Here is a 27500-nt window from a genome sequence, read left to right on the forward strand (position 1 = left end):
ACCATCAATAGCCTCTGTCCATGACGTTTGGCAGTTTGATAAGCTGAAAATAAATATCACAGTTTTCATTATTAAAAAAAATCAAAGTGAAACAGAACACGCACACACACACACACACACACACACACAAACACACACACACACACACACACGCACACACACAAACCACACACACACACACACACACACACACACACACAACCACACACACTCAAACACACACACACAAGCACCCACCCACACAACACGAAGACTTCATTACATAAGAAAGGGATGGTGACAAGACAAATAGACCACTATGCTTTGTCACATCCACAGGCCATGTTAACAAATAAGTTTTTAAAAGTTGTTCTAAAAGAAACAGAGTGATGGTGGTGCACAGGAAGAGCATAATACACACAAACTTTCTGGGAAAATTAAACTCTCACCGTTTTCCCTCTCTGGGCCCCCACTGAAGGACAACTGTAATGAAAATGAGAAAAATAATCATAATAAAAAGTATGAAAAAAAAAACTGAAAGAAAGGATAAAACATATGCAATACACAAAATGTGCATGCACAATACAAACATGTGCTAAACTGAAGAACACACACACACACACACACACACACACACACACACACACACACACAGAGTGTGTATTTACCAACTATATCTGTATTTAGAATATATAAAACTGAGGACGAACATTTCACAGGCACAATCAAACTCACATCCTAACTATTTGAAACTACCTCAATGTAAAATGAACAATCCCAAATCTACCTGGAACTATCTCAATGTAAAATAAATAATCCTAAACAATTTGGATGCACCTCAATGTAAAATGAACCATCCCTAACTATTCAGAAGTACCTCAATGAAAATCATTCCAAAACTATTTTGCATGCAAACTAAACAATCCCAAACTATTTGGAACTGCCTCAATGCAAAATAAACCATCCCAAACTATTCTGAAGAACCTGAATGTACAATAAACCATCCCAAACTATTCTGGAGCACCTGAATGTACAATACACCATCCCAAACTATTCTGAAGCACCTGGATGTACAATCATCTCATCTCATCTATCCCATGACCCGTGGGTGGGTCGTTGGGGCACCATGGATGACTGCCTGGTCAGCTCGCGCCACCTGCCTCGGTCCTCAGCGGCCCTTTGAGTTGTGGCAAATGGCAGGCCCGTCCACTCTTTGATGTTGTCCTCCCACCGCTTCCTCTGTCTGCCTCTCTTCCTCCTTCCTTGTACGGTACCCTGCAGGATGATCTTGGCTAGGCCGTCTGATCGTGTGACGTGTCCATACCAGCGGAGCTTGCGTTCCTTCACTGTGGTTAGCAGGTCTTTGAATGGGCCAATGGCGTTTTGAACTCTTCTTTTCACTTCCTCACATGTACAATAAACCATCCCAAACTATTCTGGAGCACCTGAATGCATAATAAACCATCCCAAACTATTCTGGAGCACCTGAATGTACAATACACCATCCCAAACTATTCTGAAGCACCTGGATGTACAATAAACCATCCCAAACTATTCTGGAGCACCTGAATGTATAATAAACCATCCCAAACTATTCTGGAGCACCTGAATGTACAATACACCATCCCAAACTAATCTGAAGCACCTGGATGTACAATAAACCATCCCAAACTATTCTGGAGCACCTGAATGTCAAATACATGATCAGAAGATGTGCAGTGTACAATCATTGACCCTACTCACATCAGCGCCTGAGAAGATGATCTTCATGGCCTCCAGAAGGTCGTTGGTGCTGGACACTTGGAGCAGAGCCTGTGGACACACACACACACACACACACACACACACACACACCACTACTGTAGCAGCCTAATCATAACACACATTTTTTGGTCAGGAAAGTCCCTATCAAAGTTGGATTGTTGGTGGTTGTTTCTTTACCTTTTTTTCTTATACTTTTTAATCAAAATTCAGGTGGAACACTTCAATGCTGTGCTCTACTGACAGAAACAAACTGACTTTTTTTTCTTTTTCTTTCATGAGAGCATAAATCAAAAGACACCTCCACCACTCTCACACACACACACACACACACACACACACACACACACACTACCAGCTCCAGGACTCATGCCCCCACCTCGTTCAGCTTCCTCTTGTCGTGAGCCAGAGGGTGCTGGTTGGAGTAGCGTTTGCTCTGGTACTTGAGCTGTGCGAACGTTTTCCTCTGCTCCGGCAGCGAGTCCCGCGCGATCTTCTGGATGGGCAGGAGGTCATGCTCCCAGAACAGGTTTGCGTTCCCATTGCCGACTGCCTTCATCAACTGTCACGGAGAACCGTCGATACATGATTGTTACTGCATGTGTATGACTGTGATTACTGTCAGTATCACCTGTCACAGCCTTCATCAACTGTCATGGAGAACCGTCGGTAAATGATTTTTATTGCATGTGTATGATCGTGATTACTGTCAATATCACCTGTCACAGAGAACGATCTCCTCCTTTTTCTTCTTCTTCTGCGTTCGTGGGCTGCAACTCCAACGTTCACTCGCATGTATACGAGTGGGCTTTTACGTGCATGACCGTTTTTACCCTGCCATGTAGGCAGCCATACTCCGCTTTCGGGGGTGTGCATGCTGGGTATGTTCTTGCTTCCATAACCCACCGAACGCTGACATGGATTACAGGATCTTTAACGTGCGCATTTGATGTTCTGCATGAAGGGGGTTCAGGCACTAGCAGGTCTGCACATATGTTGACCTGGGAGATCGTAAAAATCTCCACCCTTTACCCACCAGGCGCCGTCACCGTGATTCGAACCCGGAACCCTCAGATTGAAAGTCCAACGCTTTAACCACTCAGCTACTGCGCCCGTCTACGGAGAACAATCAATACTTGACAGTGTAACACAGAGAAGAACCAATACAGGATGGTTATTGCATGTATATGACTGCGATAATTGTCGATCGTCTTCATTAACTGTCACAGAGAACCATCAATACACAATAGTTATTGCATGTATATGACTGCAATAACTGTCGATCGTCTTCATTAACTGTCACAGAGGACCATCAATACACAATAGTTATCGCATGTATATGACTGCGATTATTGTCGATCGTCTTCATCAACTGTCACAGAGAACCATCAATACACAATAGTTATCGCATGTATATGACTGCGATTATTGTCGATCGTCTTCATCAACTGTCACAGAGAACCACCAATACACAATAGTTATTGCATGTATATGACTGCGATAATTGTCGATCGTCTTCATCAACTGTCACAGAGAACCATCAATACACAATAGTTATTGCATGTATATGACTGCGATTATTGTCGATCGTCTTCATCAACTGTCACAGAGAACCATCAATACACAATAGTTATTGCATGTATATGACTGCGGTTATTGTTGATCGTCTTCATCAACTGTCACAGAGAACCATCAATACGCAATAGTTATTGCATGTATATGACTGCGATTATTGTCGATCGTCTTCATCAACTGTCACAGAGAACCATCAATACACAATAGTTATCGCATGTATATGACTGCGATAATTGTCGATCGTCTTCATCAACTGTCACAGAGAACCATTAATACACAATAGTTATTGCATGTATATGACTGCGATTATTGTCGATCGTCTTCATCAACTGTCACAGAGAACCATCAATACACAATAGTTATTGCATGTATATGACTGCGGTTATTGTTGATCGTCTTCATCAACTGTCACAGAGGACCAATGCATGATGGTTACTGCATGCGTATGACTGCGATTAATGTCAATATCACCTATCACAGAGAACAATCAATACACGATGGTTACTGCAGGTACATGATTGTAATTATTGTCAAAATCACCTGTCATAGAGAATGAACAATATATAATGGTTATTACATGTATATGTGTGGTTATTGTCAATTTTTAGATCACCTGCTACAGAGAATGATCAATACACAATAGTTATTGCATGTATATGGTTGTGATTACTGTCAATCACCTTCATCGCCTGTCACAGTGAATGATCGATACACGATAGTTATTGCATGTATATGGTTGTCATTATTGTCAATCACCTTCATCGCCTGTCACGGTGAATGATCGATACACGATAGTTATTGCATGTATATGGTTGTCATTACTGTCAATCACCTTCATCGCCTGTCACAGTGAATGATCGATACACGATAGTTATTGCATGTATATGGTTGTCATTACTGTCAATCACCTTCATCGCCTGTTGAAAAGAGTTTATACATGATAATTTTTGCATGTGTTTCATTGTGATTATTTATATGCTGTTTATTTCATGTCAAAAAATACTTAAGTATCTTATGTCTGCTGTGCTTTCTGCATGTGTATGACTAACATTTAGGCATTTCATGCCTTTTATCTACACATACTCAATGGCTCTGAATGTGATTCTCGTGTACTGATTTCCACAGTTTTTCTTCTTTTTTTTTATTGCAGATAACAAAGTAGCATGTATACTGTACTCTTAACATTAAAAACAAAATGAACAGCTTAGTAGTTTTGGAACACTGGACTTTGCAGGCATGCATGTGTGTTAGAATGTGTGTGTGCATGCACAAGTATATCTTTTTCTACATGGCCATATGTTTGTATTTCTGAAACAAGAACACGTATTCATGTGTTCGTCATTTTTTATTAAAAACAAACAAACAAACCAAACAAAAACTCCCATGAGCTATGCACTCACCTCGATCAGGCTAGGAGTCCACACCCTGGTGTCCATCCTGAGGGACCGTATCTTGGAGATGGAGGAATCAAACATACGATGGATACCTGTCAACACCGGACACAGTCATGTCAGTGAAACTGTATTGCATTGTATTGTACTGTACTGTATTATGCTGTATAATATTGTATTGCATTCGAATACTGGACTATACTGGACTGTACTTCACTGCACTGTACTGCACTGCACTGCAATGTTCTGTACTGCACTGCACTGCACTGCACTGCAATGTTCTGTACTGCACTGTACTGCAATGTTCTGTACTGCACTGCATTGCACTGCACTGCAATGTTCTGTACTGCACTGTACTGCACTGCACTGCACTGTACTGCAATGTTCTGTACTGCACTGTACTGCAGTGCACTGCAATGTTCTGTACTGCACTGTACTGCACTGCACTGCACTGTACTGCAATGTTCTGTACTGCACTGTACTGCAGTGCACTGCAATGTTCTGTACTGCACTGCATTGCACTGCACTGCACTACTCTTTTGTCACAACGTATTTCTCTGTGTCAAATTCTGGTGCATTGCTATAGTACAGCATCACCCCTGTTTTCTTTTTCTGTTTTTTCAAATAATTTCTGCAAGTTTATTTGTTTAGAATTTTGCCTGGGACAAACCCTTTGTTGCTAGCACGTGGGTTCTTTTACATGCGCTAAGTGCATGCTACACATGGAACTTCAGTCTATCATCTCATCCAAAATCACTAGCATCCAAACCACCACTCAGGATATAGTGGAGGGGGAGAAAATACAGGGGAGTGTGGGATTCGATCCCGTGCACTCAGGTTCTCTCACTTCCTAGGCAGACCCTTCACCACCAGACCAACACTCCACTGCGTCTCCTTTATGCAGTAACTAAAGTGCAATAACAAAGGCACCAAGTTGTGCGAGGCCAACAGGACTGCTGCAGCTGTTCAGAAGAGGCAGGCCAGAAAGTCACGGGCAAACAAGCTCCCTGACAATGATATGCCTGTCTTTGTCTACCCCAACTGTCAGCGAACATTTCGTGCGCAGATTGGACTATTCAGCCATCTGCGCATTCACAGATAGATTCATTAGCATTCTCCCCCCCCCCCCACCCCACCACCACCCTCCCCCCATCCCCCAGCTGGATGACAACGATGGTCATCATCGATCTCGATGGACACACCATCACCACCAACTAAAGTGACTTAACTCATTCTATACTGCCCAATGACTTCCTTCATTATACTCTCTGTACTGGCCATTTCTTTATGTTACAAGAAAAATATTTTTAAAAGAATGCAGTTACATACAGCGGCGAAAGTTTGTGATAATATAAAGAATAGAATGGACTAACATTTCACAAAGTTTCAAAGCACTCACTTAATTATTGACAGATTTATCATATTTTGGAAAAAAAATCTTTGTTTTTCACAACTGACATAAAAGGGATGAGTTTTTCTCTTATAACAGAAATTTTACAAATGTGGTCTTTTGTAACCATAGACGCTTCCTAATTGTAGCAACTGAATGGGCAAATGCATATGCACAGTGGATATCCACTACAGAATCAGTTTGCTTTCGACTTTGAGCCACAGTACTTGCCGAAGTTGCCGGAGACGCCATCTTGTCGAGCGAGTGAGCAAGAAGGGTGACTGTACGCTCGCATGTGTTGTACTCAAACAAAGGCATTCTCAGCCACAATAAAAGTACAGGTGCACTTTTGGGTGACTGTAGAACAGAGCTGTGCCATTTAGTTTTGCACAAGCATTGTAACAAAGCACTGTGCGCATGAGGTACACTATAGCGAACTTTAGTATATGAATGCTGCTGATGAGTATGCTCGTCAGAGAAGGGCTGGCCTCTCAATAAGATAATGTCAATATTATAGGTCAGGATGTCAGTCACCATTCTTTGTTTGGAATTCTTCCTCTTAGGATCACACCATCTTCTGCCTGCAGAATCAATGCTGTCATTGAAACGTAGACAAAATGTAGGAAACGAAAACTGAATCTGCTCCCACACTGAACTCACTTCACCAGGGTTCAGCAGACAAAGGGTTAAACTCTGTGAGTTCCTCGCTTATATATCAATGACTCCATGTATATCCCCAAGCCTAAAATACATGAATGCAATCACACCCGCATAAGCAAAAAATGTACCTGCAATATCATACACCCGGAAACACTCATACAATCAACTGCACTGATTTTAACCAGAGACACTCCAGTGCTTGAACAAATCCATTGAAAATTTCCATGTAATAAGCTGAAACTACTGAAAGTGTCCATTTTGTGTGTCTGTGTTTTTGGGTTTGTTTTGTTTTTGTTTTGTTTTGTTGTTTTTTTTTTTTGGGGGGGATAGGTTGAACACCCCCAGCCCTCCCCCCAACCCCCATACTTTTTTTCAAAATACATTTTTCAACAATGGATTTTATCATCCTGTCCATTTCTTTTACTCCCTTTTCATTATCACATCCCATGAAAATTTATTAAAACTGCTGCAAAATATTCCTTTTTTTTTCACAAAAAATGTATTTAAAAAAAAAAAAAAAAAAAAAAAAAAGAAAAGAAAATTAATAATGATAATAATGATAATCATAGTAAATAAATCCTGGTATGATATTATGCAGATACAGGATGTATCATTCCTTACCTGCACATTTCTTGCACAGAACAACACCAAGGTTGATGGATGCCCAGTGAGGATCTGTTCAAACACACACACACACACACACACGTTATTATCATCATCATTGAATAGAGAAAATTGCTGCTGGTGTGATATATTACTTGACTGGAAAGCATAAATAAATTGTGATATATTATGAAATATGGAAGCATCAATTAATCTTATCTCATTTATAATCATAATCATAATTATCAGTTACCAAGTATGTAAGAAATATGAAATCTTCACACCCCAGTTCAAGTTATATTGTTCAATTTCATTAATGCTTTTTCAGCACCATTTACCCAACACATCAACAACAAAATTATGATTATGTTCAGCACTGTCCAAAAAGTGAAAAATAAAATTAACATTTTTGGTTACCAACTAGCTGGAGAGATAGCATTCCAGCCACTATGAACATTAAAAAAATTTTTAAACCACCTCATTTTTCATATAATCAAAAAATCCACATCAACGTTTAGACTTCACACTTACTTTCATCTTCACAGTCTGCACAGATGCGATTGCTGTCATTCTCGTAGACCTTTTCCAGCACCTGAAACAAATAGCCCAAAACTGCACAGCTATTTCGTTAAATGTACAATGGAATATGTCTAATGCTAACATCCATATTCTAAATATATTTCTGTTTAATAATTACGATGTAATAATTAATTGCAATGTTTTTAAAAGCGAATATGTGAAATGCTTTTATTTGAGAACATATGTTTATTACTCTTGTTTAATCAAGTTATCCGCGTGTGTGGGGTGGGTGGGTGGGTGGTGGGGGGGTGGGGGTGGGGGTGCAGATGTGTGCTGATTATCTGGTTGTGGTTTTCCACAATTCATCTTTATTCTTATCTTATCTGTCTATTATAATCAAGTAGACTATGTTTATAATTATATTCAAATAATGTTTCTTAATTCTTTCTGTTTTTACATTAAGAATACTAGTTATTACCTGCAGTGTGTGGATGTATGTATGAAACGATGTATGTGATATTTTTTTACATTTGTATCTTCATAATATTTGTAGGGGCTGTTGTTGGCTTTTACAGTTATGGTCCCCATGTTGTTTACTTGTCTATGTTGTGATAATGCACCTGACCAAATTTCTCCAGTTGGAGATAATAAAGTTATTCTTATCTTATCTTATCTTAAACGTGACTACCACCAAAACAGCCACAAATACAAAGATTATCCCCTTCACAGTGAAACATCAATCAAAAGAAGCATCACTCCTTTTGGGGGGGGGGGGGGGGGGGGGGGGGGGGGGGAATCTCCTGCATGCTTGGTGTAGAAATGTTCGTAAATTCAGATGATAGTAAACTGAGACAGAGAAAGGGGCAGACATAACTGAGTTTATGTGTGAGAGGGAAAGAGGAAGAGTGTGCATATGTGTGTGACTATGAGAGAGAGAGAGAGTGTGTGTGTGTGGGTGTGTGTTTCTGTGTGTGAGGGTGTGTGTGTGTGTGTGTGTGTGATGTGTTTGTATGTGTGTGTGTGTGTGTATGTGTGTGTGTGTGTGTGTAAGTATGTGTGAATGTGTGTGTGTGTGTGAGTGTGTGTTTCTGTGTGTGAGGGGGTGAGGGTGTGTGTGTGCGTGTGTGTGTGTGTAAAAACAACTATCTATATAGTTAACCTAAAAGAGTGCCGTTCATGAATACTGTAAGAAGAAATCCTGCCTCTGCATAATTAACCTTTCAACAACGAAAGAAAACAACAAAACAGAAACAATGCTGTATCTGACAGCCCATAGCGAAAACATCCAAGATGCTTAGTCTTTCATTTCTGAAGACAGCATTCCCAGCCAGAAAATCAAGTCCTGTTTCTCATTTCACGTTCGAACATGAAGGCGTAACACAGCACATTCCTACAAGCAACAGAACTGAGAGCTCAGATTTCAGTTTTACAACACAGGCATTGAACAGCGACAAGCAAGCACACAGCCATGACACTTGCACATGCCAATGCACGTAAACAGCTAACAAAATTCATGTCGACACTTGTGTGGTCTGGTAGCCCAGTGGCAGTGCACCCCACTGAGTGTCCAAGGGTTCTAGTCTCATGAACAAACCAGAGTTTTCACCCTCTCCTAAACCAGAATGAGTGGCGATCTGGGTGCTAGTCTTTCGGATGAAATGATAAACGGTCTTGCATGTATATACTTCTTCAACTCACCTACTTCTACAGAGGCACCGCATAGAAAAGCTGTATATATGTAATGCACATAAAAGAACCCAAGGCAAAAAGAAGGTTGTCTCTGGCAAAATTCTATGGGGAAAAAATCCACTTTGATACAAATATGCTTGCAGACAGTAAACAGAAGAAGAAGAAGAAAAAGGTGGCACTGCACTGTGAAGACATGACTCTTCCCAGAGGTGAGCAGCCCAAAACTTCACGCAAGAGAAATCTATAGTCACAAAAAGAAGACCCACACAACACAATACCTTTAAGGTTATTTTCACTGAGCTCATAACAACACCACACCAAAAAGTACTGAAAAACAGGCCAGAGGCAGATGGTCCATTAAATCAGAAATGGTCGACCAACTCTCTCCTCAGTCAGTCACAAACATCTAGTTTCCCTCGATGAATGAAATCAAATCAAGTTGCCCAGCCGACCACAATGGCTGCATATCCACCCACTTGACAATTCTTAAAACCAGTTAAGGCGATTTTCACTACACAAAATAAATCACTGTATATATAATGATGAAGAAACATCTTCCCTTAAAATAGCTGTGTGATTCATAAACTTGTGAGTGGAGTGATGGCCTAGAGGTAACGCGTCCGCCTTGGAAGCGAGAGAATCTGAGTGCGCTGGTTCGAATCACGGTTCAGCCGCCAATATTTTCTCCCCCTCCACTAGACATTGAGTGGTGGTCTGGACGCTAGTCATTCAGTTGAGACAATAAACCAAGGTCCCGTGTACAGCATGCATTTAGCGCACGTAAAAGAACCCACGGCAACAAAAGGGTTGTTCCTGGCAAAATTCTGTTGAAAAATCCATTTCGATAGGAAAAAAAAATAAAACTACGCGCAGGAAAAAATACAAAAAAATGGGTGGCGCTGTAGTGTAGAGATGCGCTCTCACTGGGGAGAGCAGCCCGAATTTCACACAGAGAAATCTGATGTGATAAAAAGAAATACAAATACAAACTTTTCACAATGTATCATTCATCACCACTGCCTTACAGACAAATGAAAGCAGCAAGGAGAGCAGCTACAAAATGACCATAAAGCAGCAATATATATCGACACAAAATAAAAAGATTTCCTTCAGAATCATTCACAACAAGAACAGGGAAGCTGGGAAGAAGAGGGGGTGGGGGGTAAAGAGTATGTGTGTAACAGCCTTCATTAAGAGAGGAGGGGGAGGGGAGAGTTGGGGTGACGGTGTGAAAGGAGCTAGTTACACTGGAAATAACAATGAATTGTAAAACTAAAAGCTACCATTTTCATCACAATAAAATTCAAGCATCTAAAAAAATTTTTAAAAATTAGTCAGAAGAAATACAGAACTGGTAATGGTAGTCTCGAGTTATTTCACACAAAGTGACAGAATGACTGAAAGTGAAAATTGTTAGGGAACTGATACAAAATAAACATGTATCTATCTTCTCACAGACAGTTGTTGTCAAAGTGAGAAACCGGTTTGTGTGTGTGTGTGTGGGTGTGTGTGTGCAAACATAAGTGCATATGTCATCATGTGTGTGTGTGTATGTATTTCTGCATGCACGCATGTGTAAAAATTTGTATACATGCATGTAAGTCTACATGTGTACATGTATGCATATTAGGAGATTTGTCTCATCAGTTTTATGCCATTTTCATTTTACTGTTACGTCAGCATATTTTTTATGTTAAATTTTAGATACATTTTGTAAGCCATTCTACAAAAGCAGCTCTATGAACAAAAGTCTACATTACATGGTGAAGCCACTGACATGAAATGAACCCTGCAAGGCACAACAATCGCTCAGAGCAGTCTACAGTTTTTTCCATTCCATAAAATACTATTCATAAAGCTATACACAAAGCATCCCTGCTGTCTGCCTTCATTTCCATGCAAACTAACACTGTCCTGAAACAAGACGTTCCATAACAGGGCTAGATTCCCACGTAAGTTTTAGGTGTCCTGGGAACACATAGATAAAAAATAATTTTAAACAGAGTAAAGAGACATTTAATGAATGTAGCACATCAACAAGTCAGCAGAAATAATCATATATCACAGGAAACAATGATGTGATTGTTTCGATGCCAAACAGAAAAGACGTAAACAGTCACACGTGTCGCACAAGGTCAAGTCAGATCTTTTGTTTCTGTTGACACATTTTATTCAGAACACACCAGATGGGAACAACAGCCGAGTGGTTCAAGCATTGGACTTTCAATCTGAGGGCCCCCGTTTCAAATCCAAGTCATGGCGCCTGGTGGGTAAAGGGTGGAGATTTTACAGATCCCCCAGGTCAACAAATGTGCAGATCTGCTGGTGCCTGAACCCCCTTAGCGTGTATATGCAGGGCAGAAGATCAAATACGCACATTAAAGATCCCAAAATCCATGTCAGCATTCGGTGGGTTATGGAAACAAGAACATACCTGCTATGCACCCTCCTGAAAATGGAGTACGACTACCTACACGGCGGGGGTAAAAATAGTCATACACATAAAAGCCCACTTGTGTACATGAGTGAACGTGGCAACTGCAGCCCACATGAATGAAAAAGAAGAATAGAAGACACCTGACGGGCGCAACAGCTGAGTGGTTAAAGCGTTGGACTTTCGATCTGAGGGACCTGGGTTCGAATCACGGTGACGGCGCCTGGTGGGTAAAGGGTGGAGATTTTTACGATCTCCCATGTCAACATATGTGCAGACTGCTAGTGCCTGAACCCCCTTCGTGTGTAAACGCATACAGAAGATCAAATACGCACGTTAAAGATCCTGTAATCCATGTCAGCGTTCAGTGGGTTATGGAAGCAAGAACATACCCAGCATGCACACCCCCGAAAGCGGAGTATGACTGCCTACGTGGCGGGGTAAAAACGGTCATGCACGTAAAAGCCCACTCGTGTACATGCCAGTGAACGTGGGAGTTGCAGCCCACGAACGCAGAAGAAGAAGAAGAAGAAGACACCTTCTCAGTAAAAAGGGTAGAAGAGAAGGACTCCCCTGCACCGAAATATTTCAGACTCAATGCTCTCAGTCACACAATTCATTTCGTGTCAAAACAACACAGTGGACTCGTTCACATCTAACTCAGTCAAGCGGTGAAGACTAATCTGTTTCCTATTACACAGGAAAGTTGCCTGCAGCTGTCATGCTTTGTTACAATGTCAAAAATAGTCCGTTTAACATGACACCTCAATGCAGGAGGACAAAAAGTGAATAAAGGAAAGTGAGCAATTCTTGTTACTGATTTCAAAGACATATCTGTCCAAAAAAAAAAAAAAAATCTGTTTTTGGTGCTACCGACAAAAAAAGTGTGTCATAATGAAATCCAAAATGCTGGTGTATCAAATGCGTTTACTGAACAAACAGTTGAGATTAGCTGGTCAGGTTCTGAGAGATGATGTAATGACTAAACGACTGACTGACTGAGGAACAGTGTGACAAGGGATTTAACCCCTTGACTGCTGAACCTTGGTGAAATGAGATCAGTGTGGTGTGAGACTTAACCCTTTCGCTGCCAGGAAAATAAGATTTAAGTGAAATTTATTTGCCAGGGTTGTTTTTTGTTGTTGTTTTTTCACAAAAAATGGGTTTAAATTTTCAAAAAATTCTGTGCTCTTTGATCTTGGAGAAAGACCCATATTACATACATTAGTCAGGTAATTTGCACTAAAATATCATATTTTCTGGACAAACGAATATCTGCACACACAAAATCCTACTAGAACAACCACAATAAAAATTAAAAAAATTAAAAAACTGACAGATACACAATGCAATGTGACTTCTCCCAGTGATAATATGGAGGTGAGGCCACACCCCCTCGGTCTCCACCCCCCTCCTCTTCACCCCTCTCACAGGGTCCTGCTAATAATTCAGTATCTTTCTGTCGTCTGCTACAGCTGTACAGTCCGCATCACTCACTGATAGTCGTATCTTGGCCACTCTCTTGATTGCTCCCTTTATTTTCTATCAAATCGTCCTATAAATGTTCATCTCTGTCTTCTCCTTCGAATTAACGCTTTAATTCTTTCTGAGCATCAGCTAAAAAGCAATCTTGGTTGATTTAGTTCACCACGATCGCATATCTTGATCACGGTGTCAGTCCGACATTTAGTTGAGCGAGCGAGGAGAGGAGTCAGGCAAACACTGCGTCAGTAACCCAACCAAAACGTTCAAATAAAGGACTGCCTCTTGATGTAGATGGTGTTTCTAGCTATGCATAGAATCTAGAAAGAAACCCCAAGCCAAAGCTACAAGTATTTTTGTCAATGAACTGAATGCAAACCAGGGAAAAGTCAGAATATTTCGATGACAAGTTATCTCATCATTGTGGCAGCGAAGCGTACATGCTTGCGCTGACGAGTTATCTTGTCATATTGGAAGCCTTGGGGTTAAGTACAGTCAATATTTTTTGTGTACTTATCCATGATGCCATTGATTTTGCTGAATAAAAGTAATGAAGTCCCATGAGGGAGGAGTCCAAATATAGAATGGTGATCGACGTCCTGAACTGTGAGCTCTATCTTAATGAAGCAACGGCCCTCCTCTGATGAGTATATTTGTCAGCAACAGTCAAAGGGTTTAAAAGTTCAGGTTCAGAAGGGGGGTAACTCTGTGTGTGTGTGTTTATTATCAGTAACTCTTTGTGTGTGTGTGTGTCTGTCTGTCTTTGTCTATGTATGTGTCATGAGTAACTCTTCTGTGTTATGAGTATCTACATGCATGTGTGTGCTAACGCACAGCTTGTGAACGTCTTTGTATAATCAACCTGTGCTGGTGGACATACTTTCACACAGACGTATGTGCTGAAAACTCTAGCGTAGTGTCCTCCATCAATTTGTCCCATACAACAAATTACAACAAAATACCAAATGACAAATCACTTTTTTTTCCCCCCCCCAATTTGGTTTGGTTTCCAGCAGGCAGCAAAGATAACAACAAACAAACAAAAACACAATACTCAAAACAATTGTTCTAGTCAGCTGCAAACCACAACCAAACAAACACAACAAAACCATGCACAGACATGATGCACACGCACTACGCAGGTTGCTGAAAGATGCACACCATATCTGTCTGTACAGTGGAACCCCCTGGGGTCTTTAACCTTCAAACTGAAAGAGAGAAAGAGAGAGAGAGAGAGGAAGAAAGGCAGAGAGACAGATTCTGCTACTTCACTTAAGAATATCAACTGATTCAACACTGGTTTAATTCAACTTCTTTGAGACTGGTAGGACTGTGCAGAAAATATAACAATAATAGTAAGTATTATTATCTGTCATTATCATTACTGTAAAAATGATAATAAATCTACTAATTAAACTGATCTGAAAATATTCTTTTTTTTTTTTTTTTAGAATAATGATAATGATGATAATACTGAAAAATAATAATACCAATAACAACAGCAATAGTAACCGGTACACTTAGTAATAAAGACATATTCTATTCTATTCTATTCTAATGTGCATGTTTTGTTCTTAACTTCTTGAAGACCACACACACACACACCCACACCCACACACACACACACACACACACATACACACCCACACAAACAGACACACACACGCACACACACACACACACACACACACAAAAGATGGAGAAAACAGGAAAGGAAAGAAAGCAAGGAAATGCAGAAAATTAAAAAGAAGTCAGACAAATCCATGACTGGTGTTTCAGAAAATAGCGATGCTTTTGAGTCAGGCATGGAAAAAAATGGGCAAGTATTCTTATTGTATCCTCCACACACTAAAAGGGGCAAAATGATTGAAGTTCTTTGAGTCTTTGAACCTTTGAAGCAGGCTCCAGCTGGAATGTGCAGTATGCATGGACTAAGATGTTTGTGTGTGTGTGTGTGTGTGTGTGTGTGGTGGAAGCTGCGATACGTAGCCCAGGAATGAGTGTGGGGGGTGAGGGAGGAGGAGGTGCAGGGTAATTTGGGAGATGGTGTGTGTGTGTGTGTGTGTGTGTGTCGGGGTTCGTGTATGTTTATGTGTATTTTTTTCATATTTGTGAAACTGCATGTTTGTTGCATATCTGTTATGCATGTGTGTGTGTGTGTGTATGTGTGCCTGTATGTTTTACATTTATTTGCTTATTTGTTTATCTATTATCATTGTCTTTTTATTCTACTTTTATTTATTATTATCATTATTATTATTATTATCATTATCAGTTTTTTTCCTTCTGTTTTTCTTTTTTTGTTTTTTTTGTGTGTTTTTTTTTCCCAAGGCCCAACAATGTGTGTTTGGTTATGCTGCTGGTCAGGCATCTGCTTGGCAGATGTGGTGTAGCATATATGGATTTGTCTGAATGCAGAGATGCCTCCTTGAGCTACTGATACTGATAAGATGTTTCAAAGACCAGTCTCACCTCACAGTATTGTACTGTATTGTGCTGTATTGCATTGTATTGTATTGTATTGTATTGTACTGTACTGTACTGTACTGTATTGCATTATGCTGCATTACAGTGCATTGCATTAATTTGTTCTGTTTCGGTTCATATTGCACTGCACTGCACTGCACTGATATGTTTATGTTTTGTTTTGATTTGATCTGATCTGATTTGTATTAATTCATTGTCACAACACATTTCTCTGTGTGAAATTTGAGCTGCTCTACCAAGGGACAGCATGTCACTGTAGTCATGATAGTGCAGCACTACAGAACTTCATCTGGAACAACGTTTTTGTTGCTGTGGTGGTGGTGGTGTTTTTTTTATGTGCGTTAAGTGCCTGCCTTACACAGAACCTCATCTGATCCAAATGACTAGTACCCAGAGCACCACTTAATGCCAAGTGGAGGTGGGGAACAAAAATCCTGGGGTCTTCTTCTGCAACTCCCGCATTCACTCATATGTATACGAGTGGGCTTTTATGTGTATGACCGTTTTTACTCTGCCATGTAGGCAGCCATACTCTGCTTTCAGGGGGGGTATGTTCTTGTTTCCATAACCCATGGAACGCTGACATGGATTACAGGATCTTTAACATGCGTATTTGATCTTCAGCGTATGTATACACACAAGGGGGTTCAGGCACTGGCAGGTCTGCACATATGTTGACCTGGGAGATCAGAAAAATCTCCACCCTTTACCCACTAGGCACATCGCCGTGATTCGAACCCAGAACCCTCAGACTGAAAGTCCAAGGCTTTAACCACTCGGCTACTGTGCCCGTCATATGGGGCTCAAACCTGTGAATACTCACTTCTTAATCAGGTGCGTCACCGCTTGGCCACCTGAACTTTTTGAGAGACAACACATTAAAGCCTGCTTAAAGAGTTACAGACAAGCAGCCTTCAGGGCACAAATGCTGAGATTAAAGCTTATAAATGTTTAGCAGTTTGTAGTTTGCAGCACTCAGGGTAATCCCAGTGTGATTATTCTGTCATTGACATCACACACTAAAATGCACAGCTTAGTTAAAGCAAGCTATTTTCCAATGTGTTTGTTCAGGATTGCATTGCACTGCCTTATCCGTGTATCTGTAATATGGTATGATGTCATACAGTATGGTATGGCATGGTATGGCCTGATATTGCTTGGTATAGACTGGAATGACATGGCACAGTACCGTATGCTATGGTGTTAGTAATAGCCTGGCCAGGTATCAGTACAGCATGATAAACAACACATTAGTACTGTGTTACACAACATTCTATGGCACTGCACTGCGTTCTCATGACAGCACATTTTAAAATGTGAATTCCTTGGACTCTTTTCCCTGTGACAAACAGGTCACTGTACGATACAGCCGTTCATTCCCTGCTTTCTTAACTTTGTGGATTTTGGCTGATGTCATCCAATAATCCTTTGTTTCAGTTGTCTGTCTGTATGAATGTGTGTGCATGTGTGTGTGTGTGGTAAATTTAAACCAGTTCATTTTCTGCACTTCTGTGAAAGGCACAAAAATCGTAAAGAAGGTAAAATATATATATATATTTTTTTTTTTAAAAGAGTTTCCACCATTATGTTCCTGTTACATTTTCTGTCTTTTTACAGAAACTTGCATTTTAATCTGACATGCTGACACATTAACAGCAGTTGTTTTATCATTTTTAGTAAAAAAAACCCAAACTTCTTCAGTTAAGTCTGAAAGTTACAATGATGCGAGCATCTGTCAGGAGCAGAAAAATTGTGCCATGTAATTGGAAATCAATCTGAATATACTATGGGGAATAATATTTTCATAAATAAATCTCACTCATCCACAACTCATGACGTCACAAACCGCATAATTTCGCGCCAGTTTGTCATTCACAAACCCCTTGAAAATGCTGTCAGTCTTATGATCCAAACCAATTTGGATCACAACCATACCAATTTTGGCTGCACGTGTGCCTTAACAGCACTGACTAGCACAAACCAGCACAACTTTTCAACCAATCTATAAAAATTCTGTTTTTTGACAGCGAGCACAAAAATATAACGTTTTGAGTGTCTCCACAGCGGACGAATACAAGACACACAGAGGAACAATCACCCCCCAACATCTTACTTCATCTGCTTTCTTTCTTTCCCTCCTCCAATCCAAAGGTAACAAAGACCGCAGTAGAGAAACATAGAACCAGGACAAAGACAATGTTCCTGACTGTCACGGGGTTTGGGAGGGGTTCCACGATACAGAAACGTCGTTACACAGGATGACAATGCTATTACCATTAATGTGAGCAAGAACAAAGACCAAACAGAAAATGATGAAACAACAGCCCAAGTCTCACCTACCGACAGCGAGCCAAACTGTGTGCCTTGCTGCATGCAAAGTGAAATAACCGCATGGTTTTAAATTACTGTGTCCAGCAATCACACTACACCTATGAGCGGTTATAAACAGATCTCAAAAGAACAACAACAACAACAAAAACAGCAAAAAAACAAGCTTGAATGAATGACAAAAGAAACAACAACAAAAAATCAAATTCTGGATTAGATTAAAGACCAAATAAACAAAATAATACAAACAATTCAAGACCAAATAATTATTTAAAAAAAAAAAAAAATCACTAAAAAAATTCATTAATTTCGAACAACACCTCACAAAACACAAAACTGCGTATCACTCATCAAGGCCCAAAATCCCACAGCTTTGTCAACATTATAACAACGATCATGCATGTGACATGCTTCACAAAGTAGAAGTAACACCACTCAACCCAAACTGGCCATATTAACAGAACAATAGTGAGCCATGGAAATACAGGACAGTATGAAAAGAAACAATAGACTGAAGAGAAACAATACCAGGACTAGCTGTACCTTCCACGGAATCTGTCAGTATATCTCCACAATATTAAAGTCTTGTTTGTTTGGTTTTTTTAATTCAATTAGAATCAAACTCAATATTTAACCTATTGCATGGAAAGTCAATAACCGACTCAATAAAATGTGTTCTCAAAAGAGCCAATCTCAATAATTTTTTTTTCAATCTGTCACAGAAAATTATGTCCAACTCAAATAAAATATGTTTTAATACTACAATGATAGTCTCATGTTAAAAAAAATGTCAAGCTCAATAAAATCTTTTGTGAAATATTAACATTCAACTCAAATGTGTTCTTACCATCTCATAAAGAAAGCCTAACTCTAAATCTCTTGTCAAAAATTTATACTCAACTCAATCTCATCCAAAATTTATACTCAAATGAAATATGCTTTTAAACATGAACGTTTTTAAACATTTCAACTTTGTCCATTGATGGAAAAAATGACACAAAATTTTCTTTGACTTCAGAGGGGGAGAGATAAGAGCACCAATCAATTGAAAAAAACAACAGATATAAAGAAAGTCATGCTTGCTATACATTCTGACGGATCATAAACTAATTCATTACCAGCTGCTGCACATTAAGTGAAAAGAGCAGCAAAGCTACTGAAAAAAGAAAAGAGAGAGAAAACCCTTTCAAAGAAATTATCGCTTTGAACATTTGAAAAATATCAAGTAATATATAAGCCAAAACCAGTAATAACAAATTGTACATCATGTAGGTCTGATTGGTTAAAAGCCACATGAAGAAACAAAAGAATAACAGGTCCCCCACCCAAAATAGGAAAAAAAAAGAAGAAGAAGAAGAAAAAATGACTAAGACAAATACCAACATACTTAGAATCCACCAACCCTTCATTCTTGTCCTTTTCCTCCCTCTGCCTTCTCTCCTAACTCATGCACATGCACACATCCTCGCACATACATGTGCACACCCATGCATGTATCCACGCACACACCTAACCACACAAGCACACATGTACACATACATAAACAAGTGCATATCTGCACACGCACACACCTAACCACACAAATACGCATGTACACATACATGAACAAGTGCATATCTGCACACGCACACACCTAACCACACAAATATACATGTACACATACATAAACAAGTGCATATCTGCGCGCACACACACACACACACACACACACACACACACACACACACACACACACAAACATTTAAAATAGTTAAGAAAATAATTATGAGCCCCACTGGCTTTTTGTCGCAAATTTACTGTTTGATTAGTTAGTTTTGTTTTATTTTGCTTATATTCTTTTTCCTTATGCTAACTGAGGAGAGAGGAACAGGGAAAGTAGTGATGATTTAAAGCACGGGTGGGGTAGGGAAGGGGATAGATTTTCATCTAAAATCACAACTGTGGATAGATGTTAAAGAAAAGAATGAACACACACACACACACATTTACTCACAAGTGTAAACAGTGACTTTTTCCCACCCCTGATTTTTCTTTTTTTAATTCTTGTATATTGAAAATATGTTAAACAAAAGAACACACACACACACACACACACTCACACTCACAAATAAAAACATGTACTGTAAAAAAAAATTTTTTAATTTTTTAGTTATGTACATATTAATGCTAAGAGCCCAGACAGACAGACAGACAGACACATGCACATTTCTTCAGCAGTATCAAGTGTAAACAAACTCACACTGTCGTCAGCCAGGCCTTCGGCAATGGCATCCTCTATGGCCATTCTCCATGACTGGGCTTCCTGGTGGCTGTCAAAGACTAGACTGCACACACACACACACACACACACACACACAAGATATTAAACCTCAGAAAGCACAAACATCCTGACAATGCTTATTTGACAACTTGACAAACAAAACATTAACACATAACATGTTTTTAAAAAAGTACTATTTCAACAAACAAACAAAACAGTTACGGTACATCTTTTTTTAAAAATATTTTTCTATTAAAAAAAAACAACAACAAAAGATAACTAATGCAGAGTTCCAATTCCATGACAACTGACAGTGGTACGAGACACCATTATATTTCATTAAAACTTACAAAAACAAAAAAGTGAAATGACCAAGACACTGGCCTGGAGCTCCTTTCAATTTACAACAGTCTGTTGCAACACCACAGTCAGGTGCCTATGGCCAGGCAACCTTTAGTGCAGCTGTGAACTCATTCAATTCACAGACAGTCTAATGCAAGCCAAGACTTTCCTGCATCAGTTTGGCTGATGAAGGTGGTGAGAAACCACCCAAATAAACAAGTGAGTTGAAACTTTCAATTCTTAGTAAAAAAAGAAAAAAAAATGTTTAAAAAGCTTTCTTCTTAGAACAGCAATACACGTTTGTAGTTTCAGTTTCCATTTTCAATTTCTGTTTCTCAAGGAGGCATCACTGTGTTCAGACAAATCCATATACGCAACACAACATCTGCTGCTTGGCAGCACTACCCAACATGCTTTTCAGGAGTTGAATGCATGCATATATATTTGTGTACTTATCAGAGTGGATTTTATCTGCAGAATATTGCCAGAGGACAAACTGTAACTTTTCTTGCCATGGGTTATTTTTCAATGCACCAAGTGTGTGATGCACATGGGACCTAAGTTCATCGTCTCATCCAAATGACTAAACAATTAGTTTGATTTTCCAGTCAAAGTTGAAAGATAGGGCAAAAGCGGGATTCAAAGCCACATCCTTACGGACACTGTATTGGTAGGTAAGTGAATACACATTCTGCCACTCTGATCCTCGTTTGACTTCCCAGTTCTGCTTCCACGAAAACTGACATAGGGTACAAAAACAAAAACCAAATAATAAAAACAAAAAATGTGGAGATGTCAAGGATCCTGCCCACACACACATCGGCTTTTAATGATAACCATAATAGTCCACTTACGAGAAGTGGGCGTAGTGTGTGGAGAGCTGCAGTTTGTTCTTCTTCCTGTCCTTCACTGAAGACAGCTTCATGTCGATCTCGTGCACCGGACAGTGCATCTGGAAATCCTGCCAACACACACATCACCCGTTAATGATGTACACTTATATAGTACTTTCAAACTTTTTTTTGTTGTTGTTGATTTTTTTTTCTTCTTTACTTTCATGCACACTGTTTAAGTCTCGATGAACAATTTTAAGATTTGACAATGCTTTGACAGTTAGCGGAGTTCACCACAATTTATTTCCTTTTCAATGTCTCACACGTATGAGTAAACCCAGAAAACAATAACAAAAATCAAATAAAACAACAACAAAGTGGAGATGCCAGGGATCCCGCCTACACACACATCATTTTTTCCTGATTATCATAATAGAACACTTGCACATTACTTTGAAATATGTCAAAGCACACTACAGTAATACCGTCAGTCAGACACAAACCACAATACATGCACACGCTGTGCTAATTGTGTGGCTATCATCAGTCGGTGAATCGAGAACTGTATGAAGATTCCCAACTGGATGAGTGCAAGGTCTGGGGCAGACGAGACCAGAGCGAGAAACCATCAGACAGATCAAAGTGGCGCTTACTGATGAAAGGTAAAACCATAACACACACACCTAGTAATCCTGTCCACATGCACTTATACTTATCACCTTTTAATAACAACAATACAAAGAAGAAGAACAGTGCATTCATATAGCGCTTTCAAAAACCTCAAAGAAAACTATAAGATTAATATGTCAGTCATTCACAAACCACAACACACATCGCACATCATATAATTTTTTTTCTGCAATTGCCTCAAGCCAGTATTGTACATGTGTGCTCATTTACTTTTTCACCCCCACGGACACCAAGGTACACTTACTTCAAATGAGTCGTAATAGCAGAGAGTTTTTCCCCAAATGGCAACGTAGAACTTTTTGTTGTTGTTTTCAAAGCGGATAAATCCCTGTAAAAAAAAAAATTTTTTTTTTTTAAAAAGAAAGAAAATGCACATGATTATATACAAGTGGGTGCACTTCATCCACAATGTTATACGTATGCATGCACACTCAACTGCACATATTCTAAACACTTAATATGCACACACACACACACACACACACACACACAAACACACTCCCTCTCTCTGTCTCTCACACGCACACATTCACCCAAACACAAACAAAACACAAACATGCATTAAAGAAATAACACATGAAACACTAAACTGAACAGTATCACCATAAAACGAAGACTGGTCCTTCAATACCAAAGTCAACACCATACAGTTTCCATAGATACAAAGCAAAAGAAATGAGAAATCTGAACAGTTACACAAACAAAGGAAATTTTATTTGCAGAAAATAGAAGTGTATGATACAAAAGTATAAAAGACTGGCAGATTCTTTTGATTTTATTTTTTTTCATGGGAGGGGGAGGGGGGAGGCACGTACACAAATGCCAAATTAACCCCTTGACTGCTGAGCGTTAGTGAAATGAAATCAGTGAGGCCTGGATCTGAAGTGCAACAACTGCTTCTTTTGTTCTTTTCAGTGGTGTTACCGATACTAATTGATTTTGTAACTGACGGGCGCAATAGCCGAGTGGTTAAAGCGTTGGACTGTCAATATGAGGGTCCCGGGTTCGAATCACGGTGACGGCGCCTGGTGGGTAAAGGGTGGAGATTTTTACGATCTCCCAGGTCAACATATGTGCAGACCTGCTAGTAGCCTGAACCCCCTTCGTGTGTATATGCAAGCAGAAGATCAAATATGCACATTAAAGATCCTGTAATCCATGTCAGCGTTCGGTGGGTTATGGAAACAAGAACATACCCAGCATGCACACCCCCGAAAACGGAGTATGGCTGCCTACATGGCGGGGTAAAAACGGTCATACACGTAAACGCCCACTCGTGTGCATACGAGTGAACGCAGAAGAAGAAGAAGAAGATTTTGTAACTGAATGCACTGAACCAGAGTAACTCGGTCCAACGAGGTGGGAGTCAAAATAAAGAACGATGATCAACATGCTCTGCCAAGATCATTCATGCTAACCAGCACTGAACTACAATTACAAAGTAGCTCTAAAAACATGTACAAATTTTGAAAATGGAATATATTGTCTTTTTTTTTTTTCAATGTACAGTTTTTGAAAATGGAAAATGCAGAATTTTTCTGTTCTTAAATGGTTCCCTTACATTTTGTTGTTGTTTTTAATAATGCCCTTATAACAAACTCACTGAAATGTAATTTTCTATCCACCATACTGGTAATGACTGTTGAGTGTCAAACTGGCACCTAGGAACAGTAATTTGTTTTCACGATGCTTGATCTGTTGGATCTTGTATTGCAAGTGTGTAAGCTTCATTTCCTGAGTCAGATGGATGTGTGTCGAAAGCATTTTAAACTAACTCCTTGACTGCCGGGGACTAGTATGCCCATCAGTGAAGGGCTTTTACCTAACTGAGATAAGACAGCGCTTACAGGTCAGAATGTAAGTCACCTTTCTTTGTTGGACTTTTTCCTCATGGAGTTATATTACCTTACTTCAGCATCATCAATCCCATCACTGAATAATACAATAAACAAAAAACAAGAGAGGCAAGGCCTTCAAGACTCACTTGTGATAAATTAAGTCCCCTAGCATTAATTACAGAGTAATTTCCCTTCTTTACTATCTGCACCAAAACGTTTGCAAAATAAATAAAAATTCCATGCTTAGCAAAAGAAGTTCCTGTTTGAACAAAAAATGATAATAATGACTGCTCTTGTTGTTGGGTCAGAATATCAGATCAAAGTGCCAAGTTTAGAGAATACAAAAAATATAAATATAACACTAAATGCAGTTTGCAAATAGTTAGGCTTCTTTTTTTAATTTTTTTGTGCCCATCCCAGAAGTGCAATATTGTTTTAAACAAGATGACTGGAAAGAACTGAATTTTTCCTATTTTTATGCCTAATTTGGTGTCAACTGACAAAGTATTTGCAGAGAAAATGTCAATGTTAAAGTTTATCACGGACACACAGACACACACACACACACACAGACAACCAAACACCGGGTTAAAACATAGACTCACTTTGTTTACATCAAGTGAGTCAAAAAGGAGGAAGGGAAGTTAAAAGTGGTGCCACACTGATCTCATTTCATTAAGGTTCAGCAGTTGAGGGGTTAACGGAAATGTATGGGTTTTTTTTTTTAATGTCATAAAAAAAAGGTTACATTATCTAATGCATACCTCTTTATCAGGTTTTGACACTTCTTCTTCACCATTAGCTCCATCTGCCTTGTTCTGTAAATAAACAAGATTGTCCTCATTTAATATTCTAAAACATGATACTAACATCACACACATTATTCTACAAACCCAACCACCTTGCACCAGGTATCAGTCTTTCAAACACAATGATGAATCAAGATCCTTAACAAATCAGAATCCTGTACATATTGTGTACTTAGTGTGTTAAAGAACCCATGACAACAACAGTCTAGTCCCTGGCACACTCTCAAAGAAAATCCATTGTGATTGAAAAAGAGAAAAGTGTATTCAGATGAAAAAGAAAAAAAAGGTGGTGCTGGATTAATCAATGTGACTGCAATGCCTAAGTGCCATTGGACTGAAAATGTTTTGGAGGAAAATGCTAATTTCACAACCTAGATAAAAAATAAATTGCAGAAACATTCTTCAGGAATGCATAACTTTCACCACTGTGCAACACATTCATAGACTTCTGCTGAGTTTGCTTTCTCTGCTATCATGGTTGCTGAGAAAGTGCGGAGTTTACTCTCTCTCTCTCTCTCTCTCTCTCTCTCTCTCTCTCTCTCTCTCTCTCTCTCTCTCACACACACACACACACACACACACACACACAGAGATGTGAGCGATGTTGTGTCTCTCAGTTTGATGCTGTGTTATACTCGTACATTATACATGTATTAAGTATTCAGTATAACTACATTTATATGCGTACATGTTTGTGTGTCTCTTAGAACAACGGCAGATGTGTAAGTCGGCCAAAGTGCTAATATCTTCACCATTGGAAAATAAAGATTCATTCATTCATTCATTCTCTCTCTCTCTCTCTCTCTCTCTCTAGCGTGTGCGCAAGGTGCTGAGCCTAATGGTTAGGAGCACTGGATTCATGTGAGAATGTCCCAAGTTCAATCCCTGGTTTTATCCCGCCTGGTCAGTGAACAGTGGACATTTTTCTGATCTCCAAGACCATCAGATGTGGAGGCCTGCCACTGTGCCTGAACGCCCTTCATGGCTATATGCATACAGGAGATTCAGAAGTATGCAAGTTAAAGATCCCATGATCCACATGAATGGGAACATGAATATACTCAACATGCACCAACGACAACAGATTCATCAACAAACTGATGTGGAGAAATGGGAGAACACAGAACACCACATAGCCACATACACACACACAGACAGACACAGACACAGACACACACACACACAAACACACACACACACACACACACACCAAATCAGAGTACATGGACTCACTGTGTTTGCACACTACAGTCAAAAGAATAATGATGATAACAAAAAGTGGTATACCTCAAGGATTGCAGCCATTAAGGTGTTGGTCCATGTGCAACAGTCATCTGCAAATAGCACAAACAGCATTTGACTTTACAGTACAAGTGACTTTGCAGTGGTCCCTTACTGTACATGTGACTTTACAATAGTACTTCACAACACAAACCCTATCATACTCCTATCAAAACACTGAATTCCATCCACACAAAAGCACCACACACACATACAAACGCACAAACACACCTACATACACACACCTCCATACACACACACATACACGCACACACACACAAACACATACACACACGTACATACACACACACCCGCACACATGCATCCACCCACCCACCTCTGGTGTCGGCAGCAAACAGGAAGGTTCTGTCTCGCAGCGTGGTCACCAGACGGAACTTGAAGCGGTTGGTGTCACCCTCTCTGACGTCACTGATCACCTCTTTCATCGATGACAGAGGGATGATCTTCTTCGAGATCTGACTCTGCTCACAGAAACATAAAACAGTGGGCTGACATTGAAGAAAATCAGCATCATCAGCATCATTATCATGCCGAGTGATGCTCATACTTCCCAAACAGGGAGCTTGTCACATTTAAGAAGATTGAATAAAAATATTAAAAATTAAGAAACAAACAAATGAAACACACACATACTGTACAGGTATGCTCTCCCTGGGGAGAGCAGCCCGAATTTCGCCCAAGAGAAATTCGTTCTGACAAAATGAAAAACAACACAACAAAATACAATGATAATAATAAAGCAGACTGACGCTCGCATTCTTAACCCTTGACTGCTAAACTATGGTGAAATGAGATCAGTGTGGCATGATGCTGAAATGTAATCACTGTGTACTTTCTGTATACTTTTAAAGTATACCTGATTTTGTTGAACAAAAAGTAATTGTCATCCCAAGTTGAACAAGTCCACAGAGCAAGAATGGTAACTGACAACTAGACCTATGAGGTCAGTCTTGTCTTAGTGAGGTGACTGACTGAAACCATTTATTGTCAGATTAACTGTTTGTTGTACTGACATTTTCGCAACCATTTGATTAAAATATTAACTGAGCAACACAAGGAAATTCTGATTTGAGGGAAGGTATGATTTAAAAAAAAAAAAAAAACATATTTAACAAATCAAGTTACCAA

The 27500-nt window shown here is 39.5% G+C and overlaps 1 protein-coding gene across 9 annotated transcripts in view; it reads right to left on the reverse strand.

Annotated features, from left to right (window-relative positions):
• The window catches only part of LOC143283736 (arf-GAP with Rho-GAP domain, ANK repeat and PH domain-containing protein 2-like), a 137081-nt gene that overhangs the window by 39341 nt on the left and 70240 nt on the right, over positions 1-27500 (reverse strand). For 8 of the 9 annotated variants that reach the window (XM_076590028.1, XM_076590026.1, XM_076590024.1 and 5 more), the window contains 14 exons: positions 26689-26833; positions 26358-26404; positions 25026-25079; positions 22668-22751; positions 21755-21861; positions 20538-20622; positions 18311-18337; positions 7891-7951; positions 7378-7431; positions 4716-4801; positions 2120-2302; positions 1723-1791; positions 429-462; positions 3-43 (listed from right to left, as the gene is read on the reverse strand). In XM_076590028.1, the coding sequence (XP_076446143.1) occupies positions 3-43; positions 429-462; positions 1723-1791; positions 2120-2302; positions 4716-4801; positions 7378-7431; positions 7891-7951; positions 18311-18337; positions 20538-20622; positions 21755-21861; positions 22668-22751; positions 25026-25079; positions 26358-26404; positions 26689-26833 (1077 nt within the window). The remainder of the gene's footprint in view (positions 1-2; positions 44-428; positions 463-1722; positions 1792-2119; positions 2303-4715; positions 4802-7377; positions 7432-7890; positions 7952-18310; positions 18338-20537; positions 20623-21754; positions 21862-22667; positions 22752-25025; positions 25080-26357; positions 26405-26688; positions 26834-27500) is intronic. The other variant, XM_076590029.1, reaches the window with a different exon arrangement.

This window comes from Babylonia areolata, chromosome 7 (assembly GCF_041734735.1).
Source record: "Babylonia areolata isolate BAREFJ2019XMU chromosome 7, ASM4173473v1, whole genome shotgun sequence".
In the NCBI taxonomy this organism is placed as follows: Eukaryota; Metazoa; Mollusca; class Gastropoda; order Neogastropoda; family Buccinidae; genus Babylonia; species Babylonia areolata.